General features: G+C 37.4%; 2 protein-coding genes across 3 annotated transcripts; both read left to right on the forward strand.

Annotated features, from left to right (window-relative positions):
- Positions 1 to 296: 296 nt before the first annotated feature.
- On the forward strand, positions 297 to 13661 carry usp3 (ubiquitin specific peptidase 3). Of its 2 annotated transcripts, XM_053485442.1 has the most exons (16): positions 297 to 433; positions 804 to 909; positions 2126 to 2186; positions 2292 to 2417; positions 2850 to 2933; positions 3279 to 3360; positions 3812 to 3894; positions 5962 to 6075; positions 6520 to 6633; positions 7969 to 8115; positions 8999 to 9105; positions 9186 to 9266; positions 10741 to 10859; positions 10967 to 11080; positions 11171 to 11238; positions 13130 to 13661. In XM_053485442.1, exons 2-16 carry the CDS (start codon positions 819 to 821, stop codon positions 13308 to 13310), a joined length of 1572 nt encoding a protein of 523 aa, XP_053341417.1. In that variant the 5' UTR covers positions 297 to 433; positions 804 to 818; the 3' UTR covers positions 13311 to 13661. The 2 variants fall into 2 exon arrangements, with proteins under 2 accessions (XP_053341417.1, XP_053341425.1); XM_053485450.1 differs by lacking the exon at positions 297 to 433 and having other exon boundaries at positions 459 to 909.
- A 1597-nt stretch (positions 13662 to 15258) lies between these two features.
- fbxl22 (F-box and leucine-rich repeat protein 22) lies at positions 15259 to 20448 on the forward strand. The gene is made up of 2 exons (XM_053485457.1): positions 15259 to 16190; positions 19913 to 20448. The coding sequence occupies exons 1-2, from the start codon at positions 15856 to 15858 to the stop codon at positions 20259 to 20261; spliced, it is 684 nt and encodes a 227-aa protein (XP_053341432.1). The 5' UTR covers positions 15259 to 15855; the 3' UTR covers positions 20262 to 20448.
- The last annotated feature ends 1863 nt before the right edge of the window (positions 20449 to 22311 follow it).

Consider the following 22311-nt stretch of genomic DNA (forward strand, 5'->3'; position numbering starts at 1 on the left):
CCTGATTGTGTCTTGGCCTCCCTGGGAGAGGCTCCAGGCCCCAGCAACTCTACACAGGGTAAAGTTAGGGAAAATTGTTGGACAGAGTAACATCAGGTTTTTTTCAAAGCGATTATAAAGAGTATACCACCACCAGGTGGCGCCAGAGTGAGGCGTTTTAAGCGTTTCTACATATTGACTCGGTTTAGAAATGTCTTGATTTAATCAGTTAAGAACTCCAAAGAGCTAATTCTTGGTTCTTGTTGCCTCATCATATGTTTAATAGCCAACATTGTGTTTATGTGTGGACTAACGATAGGAAAGTATTTGGCGGTTTTAAACTGTATCATTAAAGTACCATATTTGTCCTGCTTGTGGACTCTGCGACCCTGCTGAACCTGTGACGTCATTAGATGGCGCCTCTTCCCCGTCGGCTCGATACCGCTTTCTGTGGGTCAGTTTATCTTTTATTATTATTATTATGGTGTTGGCCGTGACAAAAGAACCAGGAAGTGCGGCAAAACAAGCTAGCTTCATTAATTCAGCTAGCTTCATTGTTATTTAAAAAAAACGCACAACTGTTTTAGCGTAGTGTGGTGTGTTTAGTGTATTTAGCAGCTATTGAGCCGAGCTTGTGTTAGGACCTTCATTCTGAGAGCTAACGCGCTTTCCAGGGCAGTCATCCCCAGCGCCTGCTAACGGCGTTTTCTCTACTCTGTTCATTGCATTGTCTGTCTTGGATCCACAACTTAGCCTGAACTTAATTTGAGGAGTCAAAAATCAGGCGGGAAAATTTTTAGTTGTGCTTTCTTTTGGTCTCCTAGCTAGCTCTTCTTGTCATGGAGTGTCCTCATCTCAGCTCCACGGTGTGTGTGGCGGTGGATTCCTCCCGCTTTCCGCACGGATCTCCTTCCTCATGGTGCTGCAGTGGTGAGTAATGCCGTGTTGGTGAAGGACTAAATTCTTATCATCATCATTGTTTAATCAGTCTGTTGGTTTAAAGATGCAGATCCAGCGAGTTACGTTAGCTAGCAAGCACTTGATTAAGCTAACCTGGTCAAAGTATTCACCTAGCAAGGCAACGGCGACTCTCACACAGCTAGATCATAATCAGGATTTTTTTGAAATATTAATATCTGCATTTATTTTAGTGTATTTTTTTGTTTGTTTAGCTAAATTGTAAGGTAATCTGGTGGCTGTGGATTGGATTTAATAGAGAGAAGCATGCTGTCTTGCCCGCTCCACGTGTTCAGATTGAAAGAGCTGTTCTCCAAGAATCTGCAAAGATTTTTTAAAATTATTTTATTTGTATTTAGTTATTATACTATTATATTGTATATTACTGATAATAATTAGCGATTTTAGTACAAATATAATTTTATATTATTATTATTATTATTATTATTATTATTGATGATGATGTAATAATGATAATAATAATAATAATAATAATAATACAAAAATGTACATTCCTAATAAAAACAATCATATAAAAAGTCTAACAGAAAGGCAGGAAGATGGTTAAACAGTGTTTTTATGCAGCTTGCACGACAATGTGATAATCTGTAACATTGTTTGAGGATATCTTAAACGGTTCAGCCGTAAAGCTGGTGACGGTGCTGCCTGCTGTTACAGCCGGTGAGGAATGCCTATGACATGCTCACAGTATGAGGCATTGCTATCACATTATGCCACATTTCCCCTGATGCATGTGCCCACTGTCTTTCTGTTGCGCCCGGGTGACGATGGCGCAGGTGCTTGGGCTCGATCATCGTGGCTTTGCAACTATATAATTAGTTTTATAACTATATAATTATTATTAACTTTATTAATATAATTTTGAGTTGGTTTGAGTAATTTGTCATGATCTGCAAATTGAACTTAATATTAACGCTCAGTGGTTTTCAGTTTTACCCAAGATGATGATGATGATAAAAAAAAAAATAAAAAGGCTAAATGAGAGGCAGGAAAATGTTTACATGCGATTTGGCAGAGAACTTAACAGAAACTGTTTTTTTGTAGGTCTGCATGACAATGCTTAAGTAATAATTTGGATTATTTTTGCATACAAAGCTAAAATCCTGACTATTTTCACAGGTTCACAGATCTAACAAAATCATGTTGTGTTTCTCTTCCTCTTTGCCAGTTTGCCGGTCAAATAAAAGCCCTTGGGTTTGCCTCACTTGTTTAAATGTGCATTGTGGAAGGTAACTTTTTGCTTTTTACTATCTAATTATAATGAAACAATAAAATTTCACTTAATTAGAATATTGTTGTACATGAAATCTCAACTTATTATGTCTGTATATAAGGTATGTTAATGGCCATGCTAAGAAACATTTTGAGGAAATCCCGTGTTCCCCAACTGGACAGAAGAAAACAGAGAAGTTTCAGCAACATTCTGTGTGCATGGACTGCAGCAGCTACAGCACATTTTGGTATGTAAAATACTCTCAAGGTAAATTTTAAAAGCTGACCAAACCTTTAAGCCAATATGTAGCTTATCCCAGAACCTTATCACATGATATATGACCGCAAATCAATTCCTGCTATCTGATATCACCTAAATGAGGATGGGTTCCCTGTTAAGTCTGGTTCGTTTCAAGATTTCTTGCTATTGTCATCTCAGGGAGCTTTGCCATTGTCACTCTTGGCTTGATCATCAGGGACAAACTGATAATAAGTCAGTAATGAGTTCAATGATGAGAAAGATAATGAGTTCTTTTTGAACTTATTTGAATGTTTTTTAATTCTGCAAAGCTGGTTTATAACAAAAACTATTGTTAAAAATGCTATATAAAAATAATAGATTTCAAATATTTAATCAGTTTCCTGTTTATGTAATAACTATCCTCTGCATACATATTTAGTTACCGATGTGATGATTTTGTGGTGAACGACACCAAACTGGGCCAGGTGCAGAGGGTAAGGGAGCATCTTCAGAGTTTGGAAAAGTAAGTACCTGATATGTTGTAAATTGATATACTATGGAAATGCGTCATGATTGCATAGCAGGATTAAGGCATATCAATAGCAAAGTAGACAAATTCTTCCTTTATTATTTGAAATAATACACAAACCAAAAAGTACAATGACTGATTCAGTGGTAAAGTGTAATTCCAGTTTTTAGGAGCTGATAGATGTTTACCAAGCAGATGATGCATTGAACAGAATATGTATTAAATATGTATTAAAGATATATATATATATATATATATATATATATATATATATATATATATATATAAATTGGTTCTGTCTTTAAATGTATAACTCCAGATGTATTCAATGTGTTTCAGCTCTCTGATCAATTCTGACAGACAGAGGAAAAGAAAACTCTCAGGGAGTTCCTCTCCTGACCTCAGGATGTCAGCAGAAAGTGTAAGTTTAAAGTGTAAAGACCTTTTTCTGTGACAAATGTTAAATTAATCTTACTGATTAAACTGTTTAGCTCGGATTTATTCTTAGATGTTGTGGATAGTAAAGGTGTGCAGTCTGGGTTTGTAAGAATAATGCATCATGACTTTTTAAACCTTGAGCTTAGAATGTAAGAATACTTAGTGCTCAGAATACTCTAGTGGACTGTAATCTTACTTTGATAACTATTTAGAATATAGCACTGGTGTTTCACCATCAGTTCTCTTAAAATTTTTGTAAAAATGTATTTTCAGTGTGTCCTCAATGCATTTGTTAATTATTGGTTGCTTAGCTCTGATGTAAAAATACTGAATAAAAAAATCCTAGTTATAAAATATAAGATAAAATATGCTTTTATTTGTTTTGCAGTGGGGAATTTCTTAATAGTATAATGGTTATACCTGTCTTGTTTCAGGAAGGCCCTCCAGCTCGGAGTGCCACTGGCCTCCGCAACCTGGGCAACACATGCTTCATGAACGCCATCCTCCAGTCTCTTGGGTAAGGGCATCTCTGGAATCTGTGGTGATGCAGGGTTAGCATGGTTCAGCAGGCTGGAGTTGGAATGCAGTCTGGGTCTTTGTGGAGTTGTGTAAAAGTAAAGTAGGGACTCTGTCAGCTGGCACTAATGTATGCCAAGAACACTCGGCTGACTGCTTTTCCAGCTGACTTGTCTGTTAAACCACAACCAGTGCCCTTAACCGCATGAGTCATGATCAGGAACTTTGCAAGGCCAAAACATGGAAAACATTCCATGAATTTAAAAGTGTTTTTATGGTGTGCTGTATGAACATATTGATGTTATTTTCATTTCAAATTTATTAAAAAAGGCCTAAGAAAAACTCAAGATGAAACAGAACATTTGGCACAAATAGATGTTTGTTTGAGTGAGCAGGCACAGTGGTTTTAGTTTATATGCTGTGGTGTGTTTGCTTCCAAACAGGACTCCTTCACCCTGCCTGCGATTGGTCCGAATAATCACGTGTTGCTTTTTTTCAAATTAATTAATTCAGTTGAGTACTGTGCAGTACTGTGCCTGCTTAAAATGCAATAAAATATTATCATAATACTCCAAATAGTCCTCATTCAAAACCTATAGTCTGTAGGTCTATCAACATGACTACTATTGCAACATGTTTGTAATGTTAAAAAGTAATATCATGCAATGCATATTAACTAGGATGCGAGACAACAGTTTGTTTGGCAATTGTTTTTATTTTGCTTTTTTTTTTTTTAGTTTTAGAGAGTACAGTGGAACCTTGGATTACAAGCATAATTCTTTCCGGAAGCGGGCTCGTATTCCAAAACTCCAAATCTCCAATTTTTCAATAAGAAATAATGTAAGCTCAAATTATTCGTTCCACAGCCCAAAAAAAATAAATACATCAAAATCATTAACACAAAATATTAAGTAAAAATAAAACAAATGAACCTGCACTTTACCTTTAAAAAAAAAAAAAAAAGAAGAAGTAAAAATAAATCCTGACAGATAAGTGTTTCCATTTGTGCAAACAGGCGGTGTGTGAGGGTGTGTGAGGGTGTGTGAGGGTGTGTGAGGGTGTGTGAGGGTGTGTGAGGGTGTGTGAATCTAAAGTAAGCTTCCCTCTCCCACTTCCCCATCTTACACGGTTACCCTTCCTCTACTCTTTTCACACGCGTGCAAACAATGAAAACACTGTTTTATCTGAGAAATAAACAAGAAATCTTTCTAACGACACTCAATTGAGTGACACGCTTATGAAATCACTGCTGTAAAGTAAAAATAAAACAAATTAACCTGCACTTTACCTTCGAATAGAATTGCGACAGTGTTCTGTGTTCGTGTTTCTGTGTAGAGCAGAGAGAAAGAGTGTCTGTGCACACAGACACAGCGCTGTGAGCAGAGAGAGAAAATTTAATCTCTCTAGTGAGACTTGTTTTTGCTTTACACACACGCATACAGACACAAAATAATATAGGTTTTATGCGCACACACGTGGTTACAGTGTTATAGTAAACAGTACACGTGCATGGATGTTGATTATACCAGTAAGAGACGTGCACTAAGACCCAACAGGGGAGACGATTACCCACAATTCCGCAGCACAGGAAGGAGAAAAACTGTTGGCTTAGTTGTGATCACGTGACGCTCGGCGTCAAAACAAGAAGCGCATGCGTGATACATGATATATTGTAGCAATCGGTCTTTTAGAACCACAAAGGCACAAAACCCTCGGTAAAGTGGCAACAAGTGAAAAAAATAATAATCAGATTGTAGGTAAGTAATTTATTTTATCAGTTCTATCATTGCACGTGTTTGTTTTTTTATGTCAAAATTTATTAAAAATCTTTCCTCATCTTCCACTCGCAAAAGTCGAATTCCCTAATTCCTTTAGGAAATTAAGAAAAAAAAAATCTGTCTTTATTTTTGTTGTAGGTTAAGATGTATTTAAGTTGCCTTTACAACTCATAATACATTTGTTCTTATATAATAAGAACATACTTATCCTATTGCTTGTCATTATTGTTTGTTCATTAAAGCTAAAACATTTTTTTTTTTTTTTTTTTTTTTTTTTTTTAACCTTCCAGGAACATTCCTGATTTTAGTTGTTATTTTAAAGACTTGCCGGCAGTGGCACTGCGGAGCGGAAAAACTGCGGGAAGGAGAATGTACCACACCCGAAGCCAGGGGGACAGCAGTGTGTAAGGTCCTCTTCAGTAGATGGGGAGTCAGGGGAGGTGGGGTGAATGGGTCTAATCTTTTATTGAAAGTTGGTGTTAATCATATAATAATTGCAGTATACATTTGCTGGCACAATGTTAGTTGGATTTCTTTTGTAGTGCATGCATTAGGGCAAACTAACTTCTTTTTTTTCCATTTTTTTTTTTAAGTTTCACACTAAAAATGTGTGTTAGTCAGACATCATTGCAGAACAGGATCCTGTTACAACAACTTGTTTTCCTGTTTTTTGTGTTTTCATATAAGACAATAAGATAGTAAACATTAACATTATAGAATTTTACTGTATTAGGTTTTTTAGTATGATTTCTTTTGGAGCCCGTCTTCGACTATGACTGTTTGAGACACAGGATCTTGTAAATACATGCTAAACCATCATAAACAATTTCCTCTGTGTGTGTGTGTAGGTCCCTGGTTGAAGAGCTCAGGAAAACCCTTTGTTCCCTTTGGCAGGGAAGTCAGACTGCCTTTAGTCCAGATGCTCTGTTCTATGTCATCTGGAAAATAATGCCAAGTTTCAGGTAACGTGACCTTTAGTTAAAGTAAATGAACGGTACTACTTTAGGCTCCTTTGTCTGCCCCTGTGACTGTAGGAGTTACGCTACAGTGCAGTATTATTTCTCAGTCTCCGTTTTGGTCTTGCTGATTGAGAGAGTTTCCTTCTCATACCTTGATGTAACCCTCAATCTATTCAGAGGTTTACAAAAGTTACATTTGACTAAACCAATAACTTACCATCGATATATAGAGGCATCAGTGTACACAAATGAGAAATTGCTGACATTCATTAGACTCATTTTAGTCAGTGGTGGAATAGTCTATAAGTATGAGTCCTGGTAACAGCCTCTGTTTGCTCTTAGAACAGTTTGAACTCTTCTAATTCAGCTGTACTTTCATGCAGTGACTCCAGTTCTGCCACATCCTAAAAGTTTTCTGACTCATTTAGAACAGTTCAATCATTGTCATGTTCATGAATCCACTTAGAGATGAGTTTTGCTTTGTGACATGGTCCATTACAGTGGGTACGGAAAGTATTCAGACCCCCTTAAATTTTTTACTTTGTTATGTTGTACTCATTTGCTAAAATCATTTAAGTTAATTTTTTCCTCATTAATGTACACACAACACCCCATATTAACAGAAAAACACAGAATTGTTGACATTTTATTTCCAATTATTAATTTTGCGGGTTTGGGGAGGCTTTGCCAGTTGTAGTCTCTGTTTCTGTTCTTGGCCGACAGAAGTGAAACCCAGCATGGTCTTTGCTCTTGTGCCTCATGTGCTCCAAGGTTTGACGTGCTATTTATTCTGGGATGCTTTTCTGCTCCTCACAATTGTACAGAGTTACTGTGTATTTGCTCTGAGCTCTGCCCAGACCAACCATTCTCCACTGACCTCAGAACTGGCACTAATTGATTTTTTTTTATGATTTTTTTTTATATATATATTTTTTTTTTTCTTTACTGCACCATTCTGAGTAAATTATAGAAAGTGTTGTGTACATTAAAATGTCAGTGGGAGTATGGAAACACTCAAACAGTCTATCTGGCTCCAAAAATCATACCAAAGTCAAAATCACAGACGGCACTGATGTGAGCATTACCTGAAACTTCTGACCCTTTATCTGAATGATTTTATGCATTGCACTGCTGAAACTTAATGCCTGATTAGATAACTGCATGAGTGTGTGTGTGTACAGGTATTCCTGATTGTTGGTTCTTTATATATGACTAGCTATAGGAGAGATGGGATAAAAGTCATTTGTATGGGGTTAAGCTGTAGTATTGTCCTGTTTTATATTAATTCAGGTCTGATCCCAGCTATACTCCATATGCTGTGCTTTATGGTTTCTGCAGGGGCTATCAGCAGCAGGATGCCCACGAGTTCTTGCGGTACCTACTGGATCACCTTCACAGAGAGCTGCAGGGCAGTAAGAATGGTTTGCCAGGGACTAGCCTGCTTCCGGATGGCCCAAATCTTAACTCAGGAAGCAAATGCAGCATGTAAGAACTACGCTCAGTGCACCCTCAAGCAGCATCAACACCATCTTGATGTTTTTTTGTTTTTTGTTTTTTTTTAAACTATATATTGTACTACCTAACACACATCTGCGACCTGTACTGGTTTTAGTAAATTATACACATTTAAACTAAATTTTTCATATTTAACTTAGCCCTAGATAAAGCCAGCTGTAATTTTGCATTCCTTTTTAATATTTTATTTATGCTGCATGTGATCATGTTAGTAGACCCAGATATTTATTATGGACTGACTAGTGGTCCTAAGACTTTCTGTCTTGAACTGACATGTTTTTGTACATCTGTGTGTGGAAATACACTTAGGTGAATAACTTTTTAGATAATAATAAAAAAAATAAACGACTCAAGCTCTGACATTGTCAGTAATTATAATCAGTTTGTTCCTGCAGAATAACAGTAATGCTAGCACTGCACAGACGGAGCACTTTGGCCCACACACACAGACCCGATGCAGTTCTGGCAAATCCTGCTGCTGGAAGTAGAGCCATCCTGTCATGATAACATCTTCTCCTGTGTTAGATACATTGAACAAATGAAGCGCGCTCAGGAGCAGTATCAAACGGCTAGGTGATTGCATTGCCAGAATGACACTGTGTTATGGTGTGGTCACTGATTTGTGTGAAGTGATAGGGCAGTGTAATCCTGTTCCAAACAAGAGGATGAGGGATTTGGGCTAGACACGCAATACACCATGTCTGTTCTGGGAAACTTTTCCTATAATGTATATACAGTATGTGTTTGACTTTGTACTATGTCTTATTTTAATACCTTTTAATAAGATGTTTGTGTAGTGTTTAGGATATAGTGCATAAGATAATGATGTACCTGATGTTTTATTAAATTTCAGTAATGGGGCTCCCACTATGGTCACTGCTGTGTTTGGTGGTGTCCTGCACAACGAAGTAAACTGCTTGATATGTGGCACAGAGTCAAAGAAATTTGATCCATTTTTAGGTGAGATTTTTTTTTTCCTTCAGCATTTCTCTTCTGCAGTTTTAAAATGTTCAATGTTAAATATCATTTCTCTCTTTCAGACCTTTCCTTGGACATTCCCAGCCAGTTCAGAGTGAAAAGGACAAAGGACCAGGAACCAGGGCCAATCTGCACTTTGCGTGGCAAGTAGCTATTCTGTACTGCTCTGTTCATGCCATTGTTTTTTTGTTTTGTTTTTTCCCTAGTTTTGCAGTTAAATGTAGTCATATTGTCGTGTTCCGCTGAATTATGGCTAAATAACTTAATTGCGGTAAATTATCCTTAGGGACATGAAGTATTGCTTATATTTTATAATTATATATCTTATATTTATAAGTGTAAATAAAATAAGAAAATGTATTCACAGTAACGCATAAAGTTTGCTACATACAACAAAAAAGCTAAGAAATGGGGAATGCTGTGTAAAATATCTATGTTTAATATCGACCTTTTATTCTGCAACAGAAAAGCAGTTTCACCACAGGTGGCTTGTTGCTATGCAACAAAGTAACAGTAATGAAATGGCTGCAAACAGCAATTAAGGGGCCAAGCACTTACTGTCCCCACACCTTAGTGACTGAGGAAGACCAGAAGTCATTGGAATGTTCTGGCAAGGACATATACTAAATTTGGAGGCAAAATCTCAGGGCATTGCTGAGGTATTGCCTGCTTTTAGGTGATCCCTCAAGTTCCCAAAGAAATCAGGTCTTTTTTGTTAACTTTTTATTTAATTTCCAAATTTATAACAGTAAAATCTTTGGGTGTCAATAAATAAATGTAGCTAAGCTTGCCTTCGATCTATTGTATGTGGCAAGTAACATGAAAAAGACCAGCCATAATTATTATATTTAAATTTGTATAATTTTGTTTTATACAATACAAATTTCCTTTTATTATATTTTCATTGAATGTTACTTACAAGGTGAACATATGGGTTTAATGCTTACATTTTTTTTAAGGTACAATTTTTTTTTTTTTTAGTTCAGGGTTCGCATGTTGCCTTTATTGCACAAACCTCAGCAGAGTATCAGGCAAAAATGTTTCCAACAGACTGACAAATAATTTTTTATTTACTACTTATGTATTTACTGACTTATAAATCAGTTAAGTACAAATGAGGGTATCCTGTTAACACGAGTTAAACTAATGCATACCATAGTTTGGCTGTTCTCGATTTAAATGTCGTATAAAAGATTAACTGGAGGTTGTTGTGATTATTATTCTGATATTATAACATAGTTATGTTAATGATTGCAATGATAAGGATAACAATTGAAAATGATTTGGTGTAACAACCTTGGTTTGTTACACCAAATCATTCCACGGGTTATTTAGTATTATTAGGTTGTTGGTGGAATTCTTATTTGTGGAGAAATGTGGCCTTTATTAAATATAGCAATACAACTCAAACACCTTCTGACTGTCAGACTGTGTGCTCAGAACTAACTGTTGTGTAACTTCTGACTTTGTATGCCCTTCCCACTCTGTTCTTCTTCTTTCACTCCACCACCTGTTATATGCTCCTTTTTGAGAGCTGAAGTATAATACACTTCTAAGAAATGGTTGAAGCTGAAGGAACTGAAGTGCCTTTCCTTTTTTCTTTTTTTTTTCCTCTAGACTGCCTTTCTAGTTTCACTGACCTGGAGGAACTCGATGAAACAGAGCTCTACATGTGCCCTAAGTGTAAAAAACGACAAAAGTCCACCAAGAAATTCTGGATCCAGAAGCTGCCTAAGGTTCTGTGTATTTTTTCATACTACTGTATGTGCATACATGCAAATGAACAATTTATATTTAAGTGTTGTAGGGCTCAAAAGTGTGGCCTATTTTCTGTCTATTGCAGGTCCTATGTTTACATCTAAAAAGATTCCACTGGACAGCTTTTTTAAGGAATAAAGTTGATACCTATGTGGAGTTCCCACTGCGAGGCCTAGACCTGAAGTGCTATTTACTAGAGGTGAAGGCTGTTGATATATTCGGATTTTAAGCACTTGAATCTATGCTCTTAAATGTACAAAGGTTTTTACTTTTATGTTTGTGTTTTCAGTCTGAGAACAGTCTCCCTGAGAGTTGCCTGTATGACCTTGCAGCAGTAGTGGTGCATCATGGATCTGGGTAAAGAAATGTGTTTTTTCCTTTAGTTCTTTATGGCATCTGTTCCAAAACACTAGTGTTGTATTATCTCTCCTATAGGGGGTGATCTTGCACCATCAGGCCTTCCTTACAGACTCTCAATGGATATATTTACATGCTGACTTACAATGCAATTTTTATCCAGACTACATCATCTATTAATTAAATATGTAATATTGCGTTGTTGTTGTTTTTTTTTGTTTTTTTTTACATGCCCACGACCTACGTACAAGTTATTTTTCCCACAAACTAAATAGGTTAATATGGAAAGCTTTAATTTTTATGAATAAAACTACCATATAAAAATGGCCCATTAAAACAGTTTCTCCAACTAAGGTAATCTGGCAGCAAGATTCACATTCTTTTTTTGTGGGGTATCTGTTTTTTTTTTTATTTTATTTTTTTTATTGAATGTCTCAGTGACTCAGAAATATTGAATGTTTAGAATCACATATATAATTACCTGTATTTAAATATTAGAAACACTACCTAAACTCATATTATGGGAAACAGCATTCATAAATGTGTAATGTGTTTGTACGTTACATTAGTTTTCTCATGAGCTGTACGCATCATATTTGAGTTAATTTTTGACTGAAATCTTGTAATGATGATCAGCGTTGAATGAAGTCTCTCAAGCTTATTTTGAAGTCAGTGCGATTGAGGACAGGACTTTGTTGTGGCTAGTTCATGTGTGAGAATGAATACTCACGAAAAACTCTTTCACAATTTGAACTCCCAGAAAAACTTTTCCACAATTTGAGCTCTTTAATAGGCCTGTCGTGTCAAGGGGAAAAAAAATCCACTGATGTGATACCTTGGTTATTCAGTACATTTAGGTCATCAGCTGACTTCAATCTATTCCCACATAACATTGCTGAGCCTAGACCATAGACTCTTCAGAGGCTTGTATAGTGGCCCTATGCATGATGAGTGCATCGCTTCATGTGCTTCCCTTCTTACCCTGACACGCCTATCACTCTGACATAGGGTCAATCTGGATTCATCAGGTCATATGACCTTTTTCTGTTGCTTTAAAGTTTAATCTTTATGCTCTCTAGCAAACAGAAGCCTTTTTTTCTTTCCAATTTTCCGTACAAACAAGTGTGTTTCTTATGACCACATACGAATACCTATCCAGTGTGTGTGGAAATGCTCACTATTAAACATGGCTGTAATTTCTACAGGTGAATTTGTCAATGAGGCAACTTCAAGTTTTTAAATGACCTATAATGGGTTGAGCACTATCCTTCCAGGTTTTAATAACGTGTTGGACAGTTTTTAACTTAATTCCAGTAATTTTAGCAGTCTCCTAAATTGCCCTTCTGAAACACAGTAACATGCTTTCCACAACCACAAGATTTGTTTTGATGTGATTGTTTAACAAATGAGAAGCTACTCACTGCATTAATTAGGGTTAAAATAATTGTTGCCAGCAAAAAATATAAATCACTGCTGTAACTATCCAGTCCAAGTCCCATATGTATTTACCTATTTAATTCGAAACAATGATTTTTTTTTTGACAAGTTTATATATCCTGATATACAAATATCTTGCTTAATGTATTTGAAAGCTGAGGAGATGTTGCAATTTAACCTCATTCTCTGAGGTACTTTCTTAGTACACCACCTTTTGCAGTACATCCTGTGGTTAAGTGTGCACTGGATAATTTTGTATCATAAGGGATAGGGAATAGTTTTGGATGCAGCACAGGAGTTTTCACTTTGTCCCATTATTTGATGCATAAATTTTCTTACTTTATTACTGAAAATTGTGCCCTTTGAAAAGGAAATTTGGAATGACTACACAATTACAGTATGTTACTAATCTAACCCTTTTTTTTCTTATTCTTCTCTTTTCTGTTTCTGCCAGGGTGGGATCAGGTCATTACACAGCATATGGTCTTCATGAGGGCTGTTGGTATCACTTTAATGACAGCACTGTGACTGTAGTCAGTGAGGAAACAGTTGCCAAAACCAAGGCTTATATTCTTTTCTACTCGGAGCGGACAGAGCAGGAGGGCACAGGCTCTGTGACCAAGCCGAAGCTTTAACCGGCCTTACTGTACCATGAAGCCTTTACGATAGTCCACCTTTACTACACACAGTTTCACGCTCAGCTTGAGTTATAATTTCACCCATAGCAACACCATCACACCTCAGTAAAAATAATGCTGCTGTGTTCATTATATTAAGAAAACATTCCTAATGTTGCTTTTTATCGTTTTTGTCCAAAGACCATCTTGTGTACCAGTGGACAGAGTTGCAGAAACTGGATCAGATGAAATGGCAGAAAGTGTTGTAATTTGTTTAATAATATGTATATCAGCTATTGCCCACCTCTTCTTATTTTAACATTAGATGACTTCAGTTTCATATAAAGGTTTTTATGTAAATGAAGTAAATTTGTGTATTTTCTTACTGCTGTTTGTTGGGATTGAGGCATTTCTAACTTGAAACTTGAACAATCGTAATGTGTAAAGATGTTTTCTTTTTCCCCTTTGTATTGCACAGGTAGTTTACTTTTCGAACATTATCACCTCAAATGTGAACTGGACATTTGAAGAAAAGGAAGAAGTTGGGGCCATTCCATTTTTACTATTTCTAGTGTTTTAACAGGAGTAGCCATACCTCTTACTATAAAACTTGATAACATTTAAGCACCTGTGATCTTATGTGTTTGTAGAAGTGCAAAAAGTAGGCCAGTTATAAAAAATTTAGTCAGGGGTTTTAAAAACATGGGTCATAAAAGTGCAACAATAATTTGAGATCTTGACTGACATTGAAGTAAAAGTCTCTCCTATCATCAGTGTAGATTAATTACATTTTGTCTTTATTTTGTTTCAGGAAAATTACTGTTTTAAACTGCACTCAGTGTCAAATTTCTCAGACTCGTGTGACTCTTGTTGTAGGTAAAAGAATGGATTACTCTGTTTTCTTTCCAAGTGTTTACTATTTAAAAAAAAGCACCCATTTCAAATTTTCATTTTTTATAATAAAGTCATGGGAATGGTTTATTTAAACCATTTTGATTTTGGCGGACACTATAATCTCTGCTTAAAATGATGCCTGCATCAGTTAACACTTTCCAGCAGGCTCCTTTTATAGCTGTCTACTTGGTCACATGGTCCTGTAGTTAAGCTTTATCTGTTCTTTTCTGAGAGAAGATAAACTGCACATTTTATGTGCAGTCATAAGGAAGGATGTGTAATTACAGCCTCAAAGTACTTCATGATTAAAAATGTGGGTGAGGCAGCAGCATTTGTGTAGTGTGCCTGCACAAGTGTTTCATTAGAAAGCTTTCCTGTTTATCAGAGACTGGCAGGGTCTTTTTTTAATTGCCTGAATGTGGGACTCATTTTAACATCAATGTAAAATGTGAATGGTGACCAGCTTTGATGATGTAAACCACTCAAAGCCACTGTGGTAGCAAGTGCTTTTCCTAGGTTTCTCTCTTTTCCTGCCTGCTTTTCTCCCTCTCATATCAAACGCTTTTCGCCCACATACCTTGCCTGTGAGGGCAGCACACATACAGAGCCTTCTCTAACTACTGGCAGGGGAAGCAGTGGTTCTGCCGAGCCAAAAGAACAGGGCCTCCTGTGTTCTGAGAAAGAACAGCTGCTCGCTGAGTCTTGTTTGGCCCTTTCCTGCACATGCACAGGTGCCAGTCTAAGGCTAGAATAATATCCTCATTAAGGACACAAATTGAGCAGCTGCCTCCGCCAATGTCCTCTGTGATAACAGTCTCTCTCTCCCTCTGTCGCTGTCTTCCAAAGCACCACCCTTGCCTAGGAGCTCAGAGGACAGCTGCTGATAAGCTCACGTTGCCCTGGACTGCTGCTCCATTTGTTGGCAGCACGTTATGAGTCAGTGTGAATGAGTCATAGGGTACAAGCTGTAATTTCACTTCATGGGCATCACTTTGCCATGTACCAGTGGCATCCACCAGTGTACCTAATGATCCCAGATATCAGCCTGAGGTCAGATAGATGTTTGTTTGTTTTTTCCCTTCTTAATAAAAAGCTCTATACTTGTTCCTATCTAAGGTACTTGATATGCTGTGCTCAGAAAAATAAATGTAAAATCAGTTTCACAGTGTTCCTGCTCTTTAAGGCTTATCCACTATCAGTGTTTTTGGTATTTTTAAAGATGGATGTGTAGATCAGCACATATCAGGAAGGGAATCCAAGGTTGGTGTTGAACTCTGTGGATCTTTCAAACTAACTTCTCACTTCCACCCACAGCCTGAATAAGTGAATGTCTTGATTTTTCAGCTGTGAGTGATAAGCACAAGCCACTGCTGTCCAAACATCTGCCCCAACAGATGGACTAGCTCAGTGTGTGTACGTGTGCGTGCATGCATGTTTCACACATTTCCATTTTTGTCTTAGCCTGCTGTTGTCCTCTTAAAATAACTCCCATTCTTTACGACCTTATATGTGCACGGCTACTGTGTGTGAGGAAGAGTCTGCCGCCAAAGGGCTCAAGTATCCAGGCCTTGCAGAACAAACTGCAATTGCTGCTTCTCAGTGTGTATCATCAGACTAGATCTCAGGCCAGCAAAGAAATTCCTGTTTGATGCTTTAACTTGTTTTTGCAATGCATCTCACAGATCTTAATCAGGAGTGCCTGCTTCATCTTTTTTCATTCTTGGATAAAGACAGTCGGCGAAACCTGTCTCTGACATGCAAGCGTCTTCGAGTAGCATTCTTGGATCCTCAGCTCTGGTCTCTACTCAACTTCTTCTCCCCTAGCGAGCTTAACAGGAATAACTTCATCCTTGGCCCCTTTTTGAGGTACCTGAATATATACTGGCATTCCAGCAGGGTTAAAGTATGTAACATTGAAGACTGTAAGAAGACCATGTTCCAGAGGGACCTCTGCAGCAAGCATGCAAGCTTGGTTAGCCATTTCCTGGAGCGTGTCTGCCACATGTGAGTCTTTTTGTTTTGTTTGAGCGCCCTCCCAGTATTGTTCACATCGTGTTTTTGATCTTCCAGATGGGGAGGATGTAAAAAATGCCAGTAGCTGTGATGCTTTTGTTTTCAAATTCTGTTTAAACAAAGAATATTCTTCTCATTGTCCTTTTTAATTTAATATATATAAAAATTGTAAGAAAATCAAGTATGGAATTGATTCTTGTATATCGTATGAGATACATAACATTCTTATTTGAAAATGCAATTATTGTTCCTCAGGAGGGTTTCCCAAGAAGAATGGTAATAACTGCCACTTTTTCTGTCTTAAATGAGACAACGTCCAATAAGCAGCTATGCCTCTAGACATAACTGGTTTCAACAATCATTCACATGGACAACTGAATATGATCAGCATGTGCAAAGCTTCAAGTGTCTGCATTTCGAAGCAGAAAAGAGCAAAACCTGTACTCAAACTTTTCAATCAAGCACAATTTACTCAGAAACCTCCTGATTCATTCAGGGTTCTGTCATACTGAATATGGAAATAGACTGACCTGAGCGAGCTGTTTACAGTATGTGGATGCTACGTTTCTTGCGGTTATAAATGACATGGTCTGAGAAGCAGCATGTGAATTTTTGGCTGCAGTTTTAATGAGAGGTCTGTACCTACTATCCCAGGCAGCCTGTGATAGCAAAAGGCATACTTAGGCTCTGTTTATCATCCTATGAGGCTTTAAATCTGTGTAGAAGCTGCAGAGACTCATAAAACCTCCCACTGTGCAGACTGATTTAAAGAGCAGTCATTCCTGGAAAATAACATTTTCAATGAGAGATGGGGCAGCCTTTTTTCATCTGAAAGGCGGCCAATGAAAAACTGGAGTGACTTTCAAGGGAAAAAGGGAGGGGGGATAATTAGTGAGAAAACCTGAAGTGTCTAGTTCTTCCTCATCTGCTCTTTTCATAAGATATACACTGACAGGTGGAGCTTACATTTAGCTCTTTGTTCTTATTGTTTAAAGCACATGCCTGTTTTGTCTTGCTCTCTAACACACATAGTGTGTTGTCTATGAGCCCTTGAAGATTTTTTTTCTAATCGATAAGAAAGTATGTTTTGGAATGTGTTTAAAATTAAACATTTTGTGTGTGTGTGACTATCTCAAAAGCCTTAGTGACTGTTAAATCCATGATGATACACCTTGTGATATCAGCATATGGCAGTTTTCTAGTAAGGCTGTACATTATTATAGCATTACCTGATTAGTGTAACTTTGTTTATAGTAGGCCTGATACCTGCGGTGATGGGGAAATATCAAATAAGCAAAAAAAAAAAACATACCAAGGTAACAATTTTATGAATACAGAAGGACAACCTTCTAAGCTTGTACTAAGAAAAAAAAGGATGAACTGTTTAATTTGGAGGTGTGAAATAAAATTGGTATTAAGTCTGCCAATTGTGCTAAAACCGCAACAATTATACTCATACCACTGCCACTACTTTACACCCGTCCATGTTCTTTATTTCTAATACAACTGCTGCCCTTTCTTTCACTCTAAAATCATATATACAGTCACATAACATGTTTTTCTTAAAACCCTATGTGACTGAAGGAATATACGCTTCGGAAAATATTAGTCATGCTTGTTCCCTGAAATGAAACCTCTTTCACAATTCAGCAGAAAATCAGATAGGTGTGTGTCAGAGAGAGAGAGAGTGCAATGCGACTCTGGGAAAGGAGGTGTGAAACAGGCTGCTTCATGGGAAAAATGCAAGTGCTTTTTTTTCCTAAACAAAAGCAAGGCGATATGGCAAGTGGAAGAGAAAGGCATGTAACCAGGATAAAAAGGCATGCATATAGCTTCTTTACTGCTCATTCATATAAATTTAACATGTCTTTCGCAGAAGAATAATACCTGAAATCATCTCAATGATAACTGGAGTCTTCTCATATGTATTCCTCCTTCCCCTGTAAAGGATCCTTTTTCATCTTGTATAGTAAAAAAAAAAAAAGAAAAAAGCAATGACACGTGACTCACATGCTCCTCCCCTTGTTCAGGGTTATTGGGACAGAACCATAAGGCTCAGATGCTACTGAAATGCGTTTGCCTCACATGTGGATATTTGGTAAGATTATGTAAGCCTTTATGTAATCCACATCAGTACACGTGAATGACATCCCAGCTTTGTGAGCGTGGCCAGACGTCAGCTGTGTGTGTGTGCTCACAAACCTTGTGCAATTCCTTTAGCAGTCTACAGCAATTCCATCCCCAATACAGTAAGAGAATGCACTTGGAGGAGCCATATGATAACAAAGATTTCTCGAAGCCTGTAGTGAGTTCTTGAATTACAAGTGGTATGTTATGGAGCATTAGGTAAGTAAGACAAATTTTGTATGCGGAAAATCAGCTCTGGGGATATTTTTATAGGAGTCCGAGTAGCAGAAACTGTCAGTTTTTGTTTGGCTCAGAGAAATTGGATTGCATTTGATATGCTATACTAACAGTGTGATTCAGCATCCTACTGAAATCATCCTTCCTAGATCTGTCACTTTGATGCCTTCATTGAAGAACTAAGTGCTTCAACGTGCATTCAATCAAAAGCATGTCATCTCACACCAAAAAAGCTGTTCAAATGGAACATGAAAAAAACCCTACTTCTTTACAGCCACAAATCATGATCAAAGATTCTGAATCTATGCCAGAGCTCATCTGAAGCTCATCTGAGCTCTTTATTCATAGAATAATTCTTCGGCTCCATAATATTCATGATTTATTCTTTTATATAATATCTTTTCAGTCAGTCATTCATTCATTCATTCATTCATTTATTCATTCATCTTTAGTATCCTGGATATGGTCACAATGAATCTGCAAACTATCCCAGAAACCCCCTTTGTGCACGAGCCACAGTGTAGGTCACTATCTCAGGGCACCATCCAAACACGCATTCACACCTAGAGGCATTTTAGTGCAGTCAATACACCTACTGGCATGATTTGGGGGAGTTGGAAAGAAAACCAGAGAACCTGGAGGAAGCAAAGCAGATATGAAGAGAACGAGCAAAAATCTGCACAGACACTAATGAATTAAACCAGAGACCCTGAAGCTATGAAGCACCAACATTACTCATAAATGCTGCATCACTGTTATATTTGCTATAGTGCTACAGATACATGCAGTTGGTCACACTATCAAATACACCCCATATAGGCGCATTGATTATTTGAGTAAGGAAGCATCATTCTAAGTATACATAGTGAAAGTGTCGATGTTATTAGTAGCATTATGGTGCATGTGGCACTGATAGGAGTATACCAGGTGAAGTTTGTAGCGTTTGGGAGATTACCAGTGACTGTTAAACCATTGATGATATACTTTGTGATATCAGCACATGGCAGTTTTTTTTAGTAAGGCTATACATTATTATGGCATTATCTGGTTAGTGTAACTTTGTGTTTATAGTAGGCCTGATACAGGTGATGGGGAAATATTGAAAACCCCCCCCCAAAAAAACAACATATCAAGGTAACAATTTTATGAATACAAAAGGACAACCTCCTAAACCTGTACTAAGAAAAAAAAAAGCATGTACTGTTTAATTTGGGTGTGTGAAATAAAATTAGTAGTAAGTCTGCTAATTGTGCTAAAGCCGCAACAATTATGCTCATACCACTGCCACTACTTTAAACCCATCTATGTTCATTATTTCTAATACAACTGCTTTTTCTCTCACTCTAAAGGTGTCCAAATTTGTTGTCCCTAACCCTGTCCGGTTGTGGGCACATCACAGATGAAGATGTGATCAATCTGCTGCGCAGTTGCAGGCGACTGCAGCGACTACGTCTAGAGAACTGCTGCCGTGTGACGGACGCAGTGCTGCAGGCAGTAGTAACCCACGGAGACAGTCTGCATGAAGTGAGGGTGGATTTCTGTAGGAATATAACACACACAGGGCTGCAGACTTGCAGAGAGAAGAAGCCTGGAGTTCAGCTAGTTGCTGAGCGGAGTGCAGGAATGATACCTGACATGCAGCCTGAGGAAAAATTTCATATCAGGAGGGCACTGCAGAAAGTCCTTATCTTTTCTTGAGAACTGAGGATGGGGATGGGAAGATAATGCATTGTCTAAGACTTGATGAAACTTGTGTACATTTCATTTTCTTATTATTTTTATATTTTACAATTTTTATTACTGTGGCATTATGTCTGTTATAAGTCTGTGAAATGTCTACCTTTTTCTACAAACCTTTATTTAATACAATTTATTTAAAACTTTTTAAAACAAAAGTGTCATGTTATTTTTACTTCAAGCAAGTGAATTGAGATCCTTTAATACAGTATAATACATAATGTAGAAAATGTTCCAAACACTACTCAAAACATATTAAACAGTATCTTCATTATAATAAAGTGTAGACATGTAGATTATTCCAGTGATAAGACCCATGAGAGCTCAATATTCGACTTAATGTGGCCCGGTTTATGGGTTTGTTGCTCTGCCATGCTGCATTCACTTGCCTATTTGTTGCAGTATCATGTTTTTTTCTCTTAAAACAATCCACACTACTTAAACATACAAAATTGCTAAACTAACCAAATTGTAGTAGGGTTGCATACTAAATAATATGTATTCTGATCCTATGATCACAGCTCTACACGATTCATTCAGCCATAGAGACTGTAGATATTGGCCAGGGTCCGAGTTCCGCTGCCAGGCTGCTTGCCCAAACAAAGCCGGTGGTGTGTAGAGAAGAGCGAGAGTCTTATGTCGCTTCCAGTTCAGGGATAAGATGGAGAAGCCGAGCTGTCGCTTCAGACATGGAGAGCACTGAGCTCATGTCTCAGCACACAGAGGTTAACCGAGGGTGCCTGTGCTGGCTCTCTGCCATTGCTCTGATTAGAAACGTTATGTAAAGAACTTGAAAGCGGAATGCCAGTAGGTTGGTTTGTAAAGCTGCCACGTGATTGCACTAAAGTTTAAAGCACTGTACAAGACTAAATCACCCATGGAGGCGACATTGTAGTGGGGCCTGGCTGCCATGATGGTTAACTCAAATCTAATCAGTGCTGTTCTTCGGTTGTTCTTAAAGCTCTTTTTTACAATAATTACCTGGTTAATTCAGTAGTAATTTTGTTGTAAAATGTGGATTTATATACAGCAACAATTAAAAAAATTTGGTATAGTACATTTTTTATTATAATAAGATATAAGATTTTTTTAAACATTAGACACTTTAACTTTGACAGTCCTAGGCATTTTTCAATGGAACACACACACAAAATAGAGTCAATAAATGTAAATATTTACATGACAAAATAATTAACAAAAAAACATCCAAATAAATGACCTCCCATCTGCAAACATTTGTAGATGCGAACAGATGCGGAAGCAGCCCACGTGTATTGGACAAATAAGGCACTGCAGTGCACCAGATACCAATATCTACAATTATATACAATATTTTCAGCGTTAACCTCTCGCAGCCGGAGGTCTAGAGAGAGCTGATTGGCCGAGCTCTCTCAGAGGGGAGGGATGAGAGATACTTAGTGCTCCCACATTAATCCCGGCTCTACAGCCAATCAGGAGCGTCTGTGAGCTTGCACAAACGGAAAACGCGGATAGCGCTGTTACTCCGCCCACAACGATGAGTAAGCAGTTTGAAAAGATGCGGTCAGCTGTCGTCACGAGGTTCGAAGGAACCACGTGATACTCTTCAGCCCTCCTGACTGAATGGTAGAAGTAGCTTAATGTGGCTAGTGCCCCTAGTGACGGGGAGGAGTTGAATACGACTAAATTAGAAAGGAAAAAAAAATATATATATATATATATATATATATATATATATATATATAAATATATATAATATACTGTATATATATAGTGCACACACATAGAATATACTGTATATATATATATATATATATATATATATATATATATATATATATATATATACGGTATATTCTATGTGTGTGCACTATGGGGGTGCGTGGGAAATAAGTTGGCCTCACTGGTTTTAATCAGTCTGGAGCACGATGATAGAAAATGGCTGTTCTGTGAAGCTGTCCTGATGATGAATAATCCAAATTTTCTGAATCCGAAACAGCTTTGAGACAAAATGGCGTCTGTTTAAGTGTAC

This window comes from Clarias gariepinus, chromosome 2, assembly GCF_024256425.1.
Source record: "Clarias gariepinus isolate MV-2021 ecotype Netherlands chromosome 2, CGAR_prim_01v2, whole genome shotgun sequence".
NCBI classification, from domain to species: Eukaryota; Metazoa; Chordata; class Actinopteri; order Siluriformes; family Clariidae; genus Clarias; species Clarias gariepinus.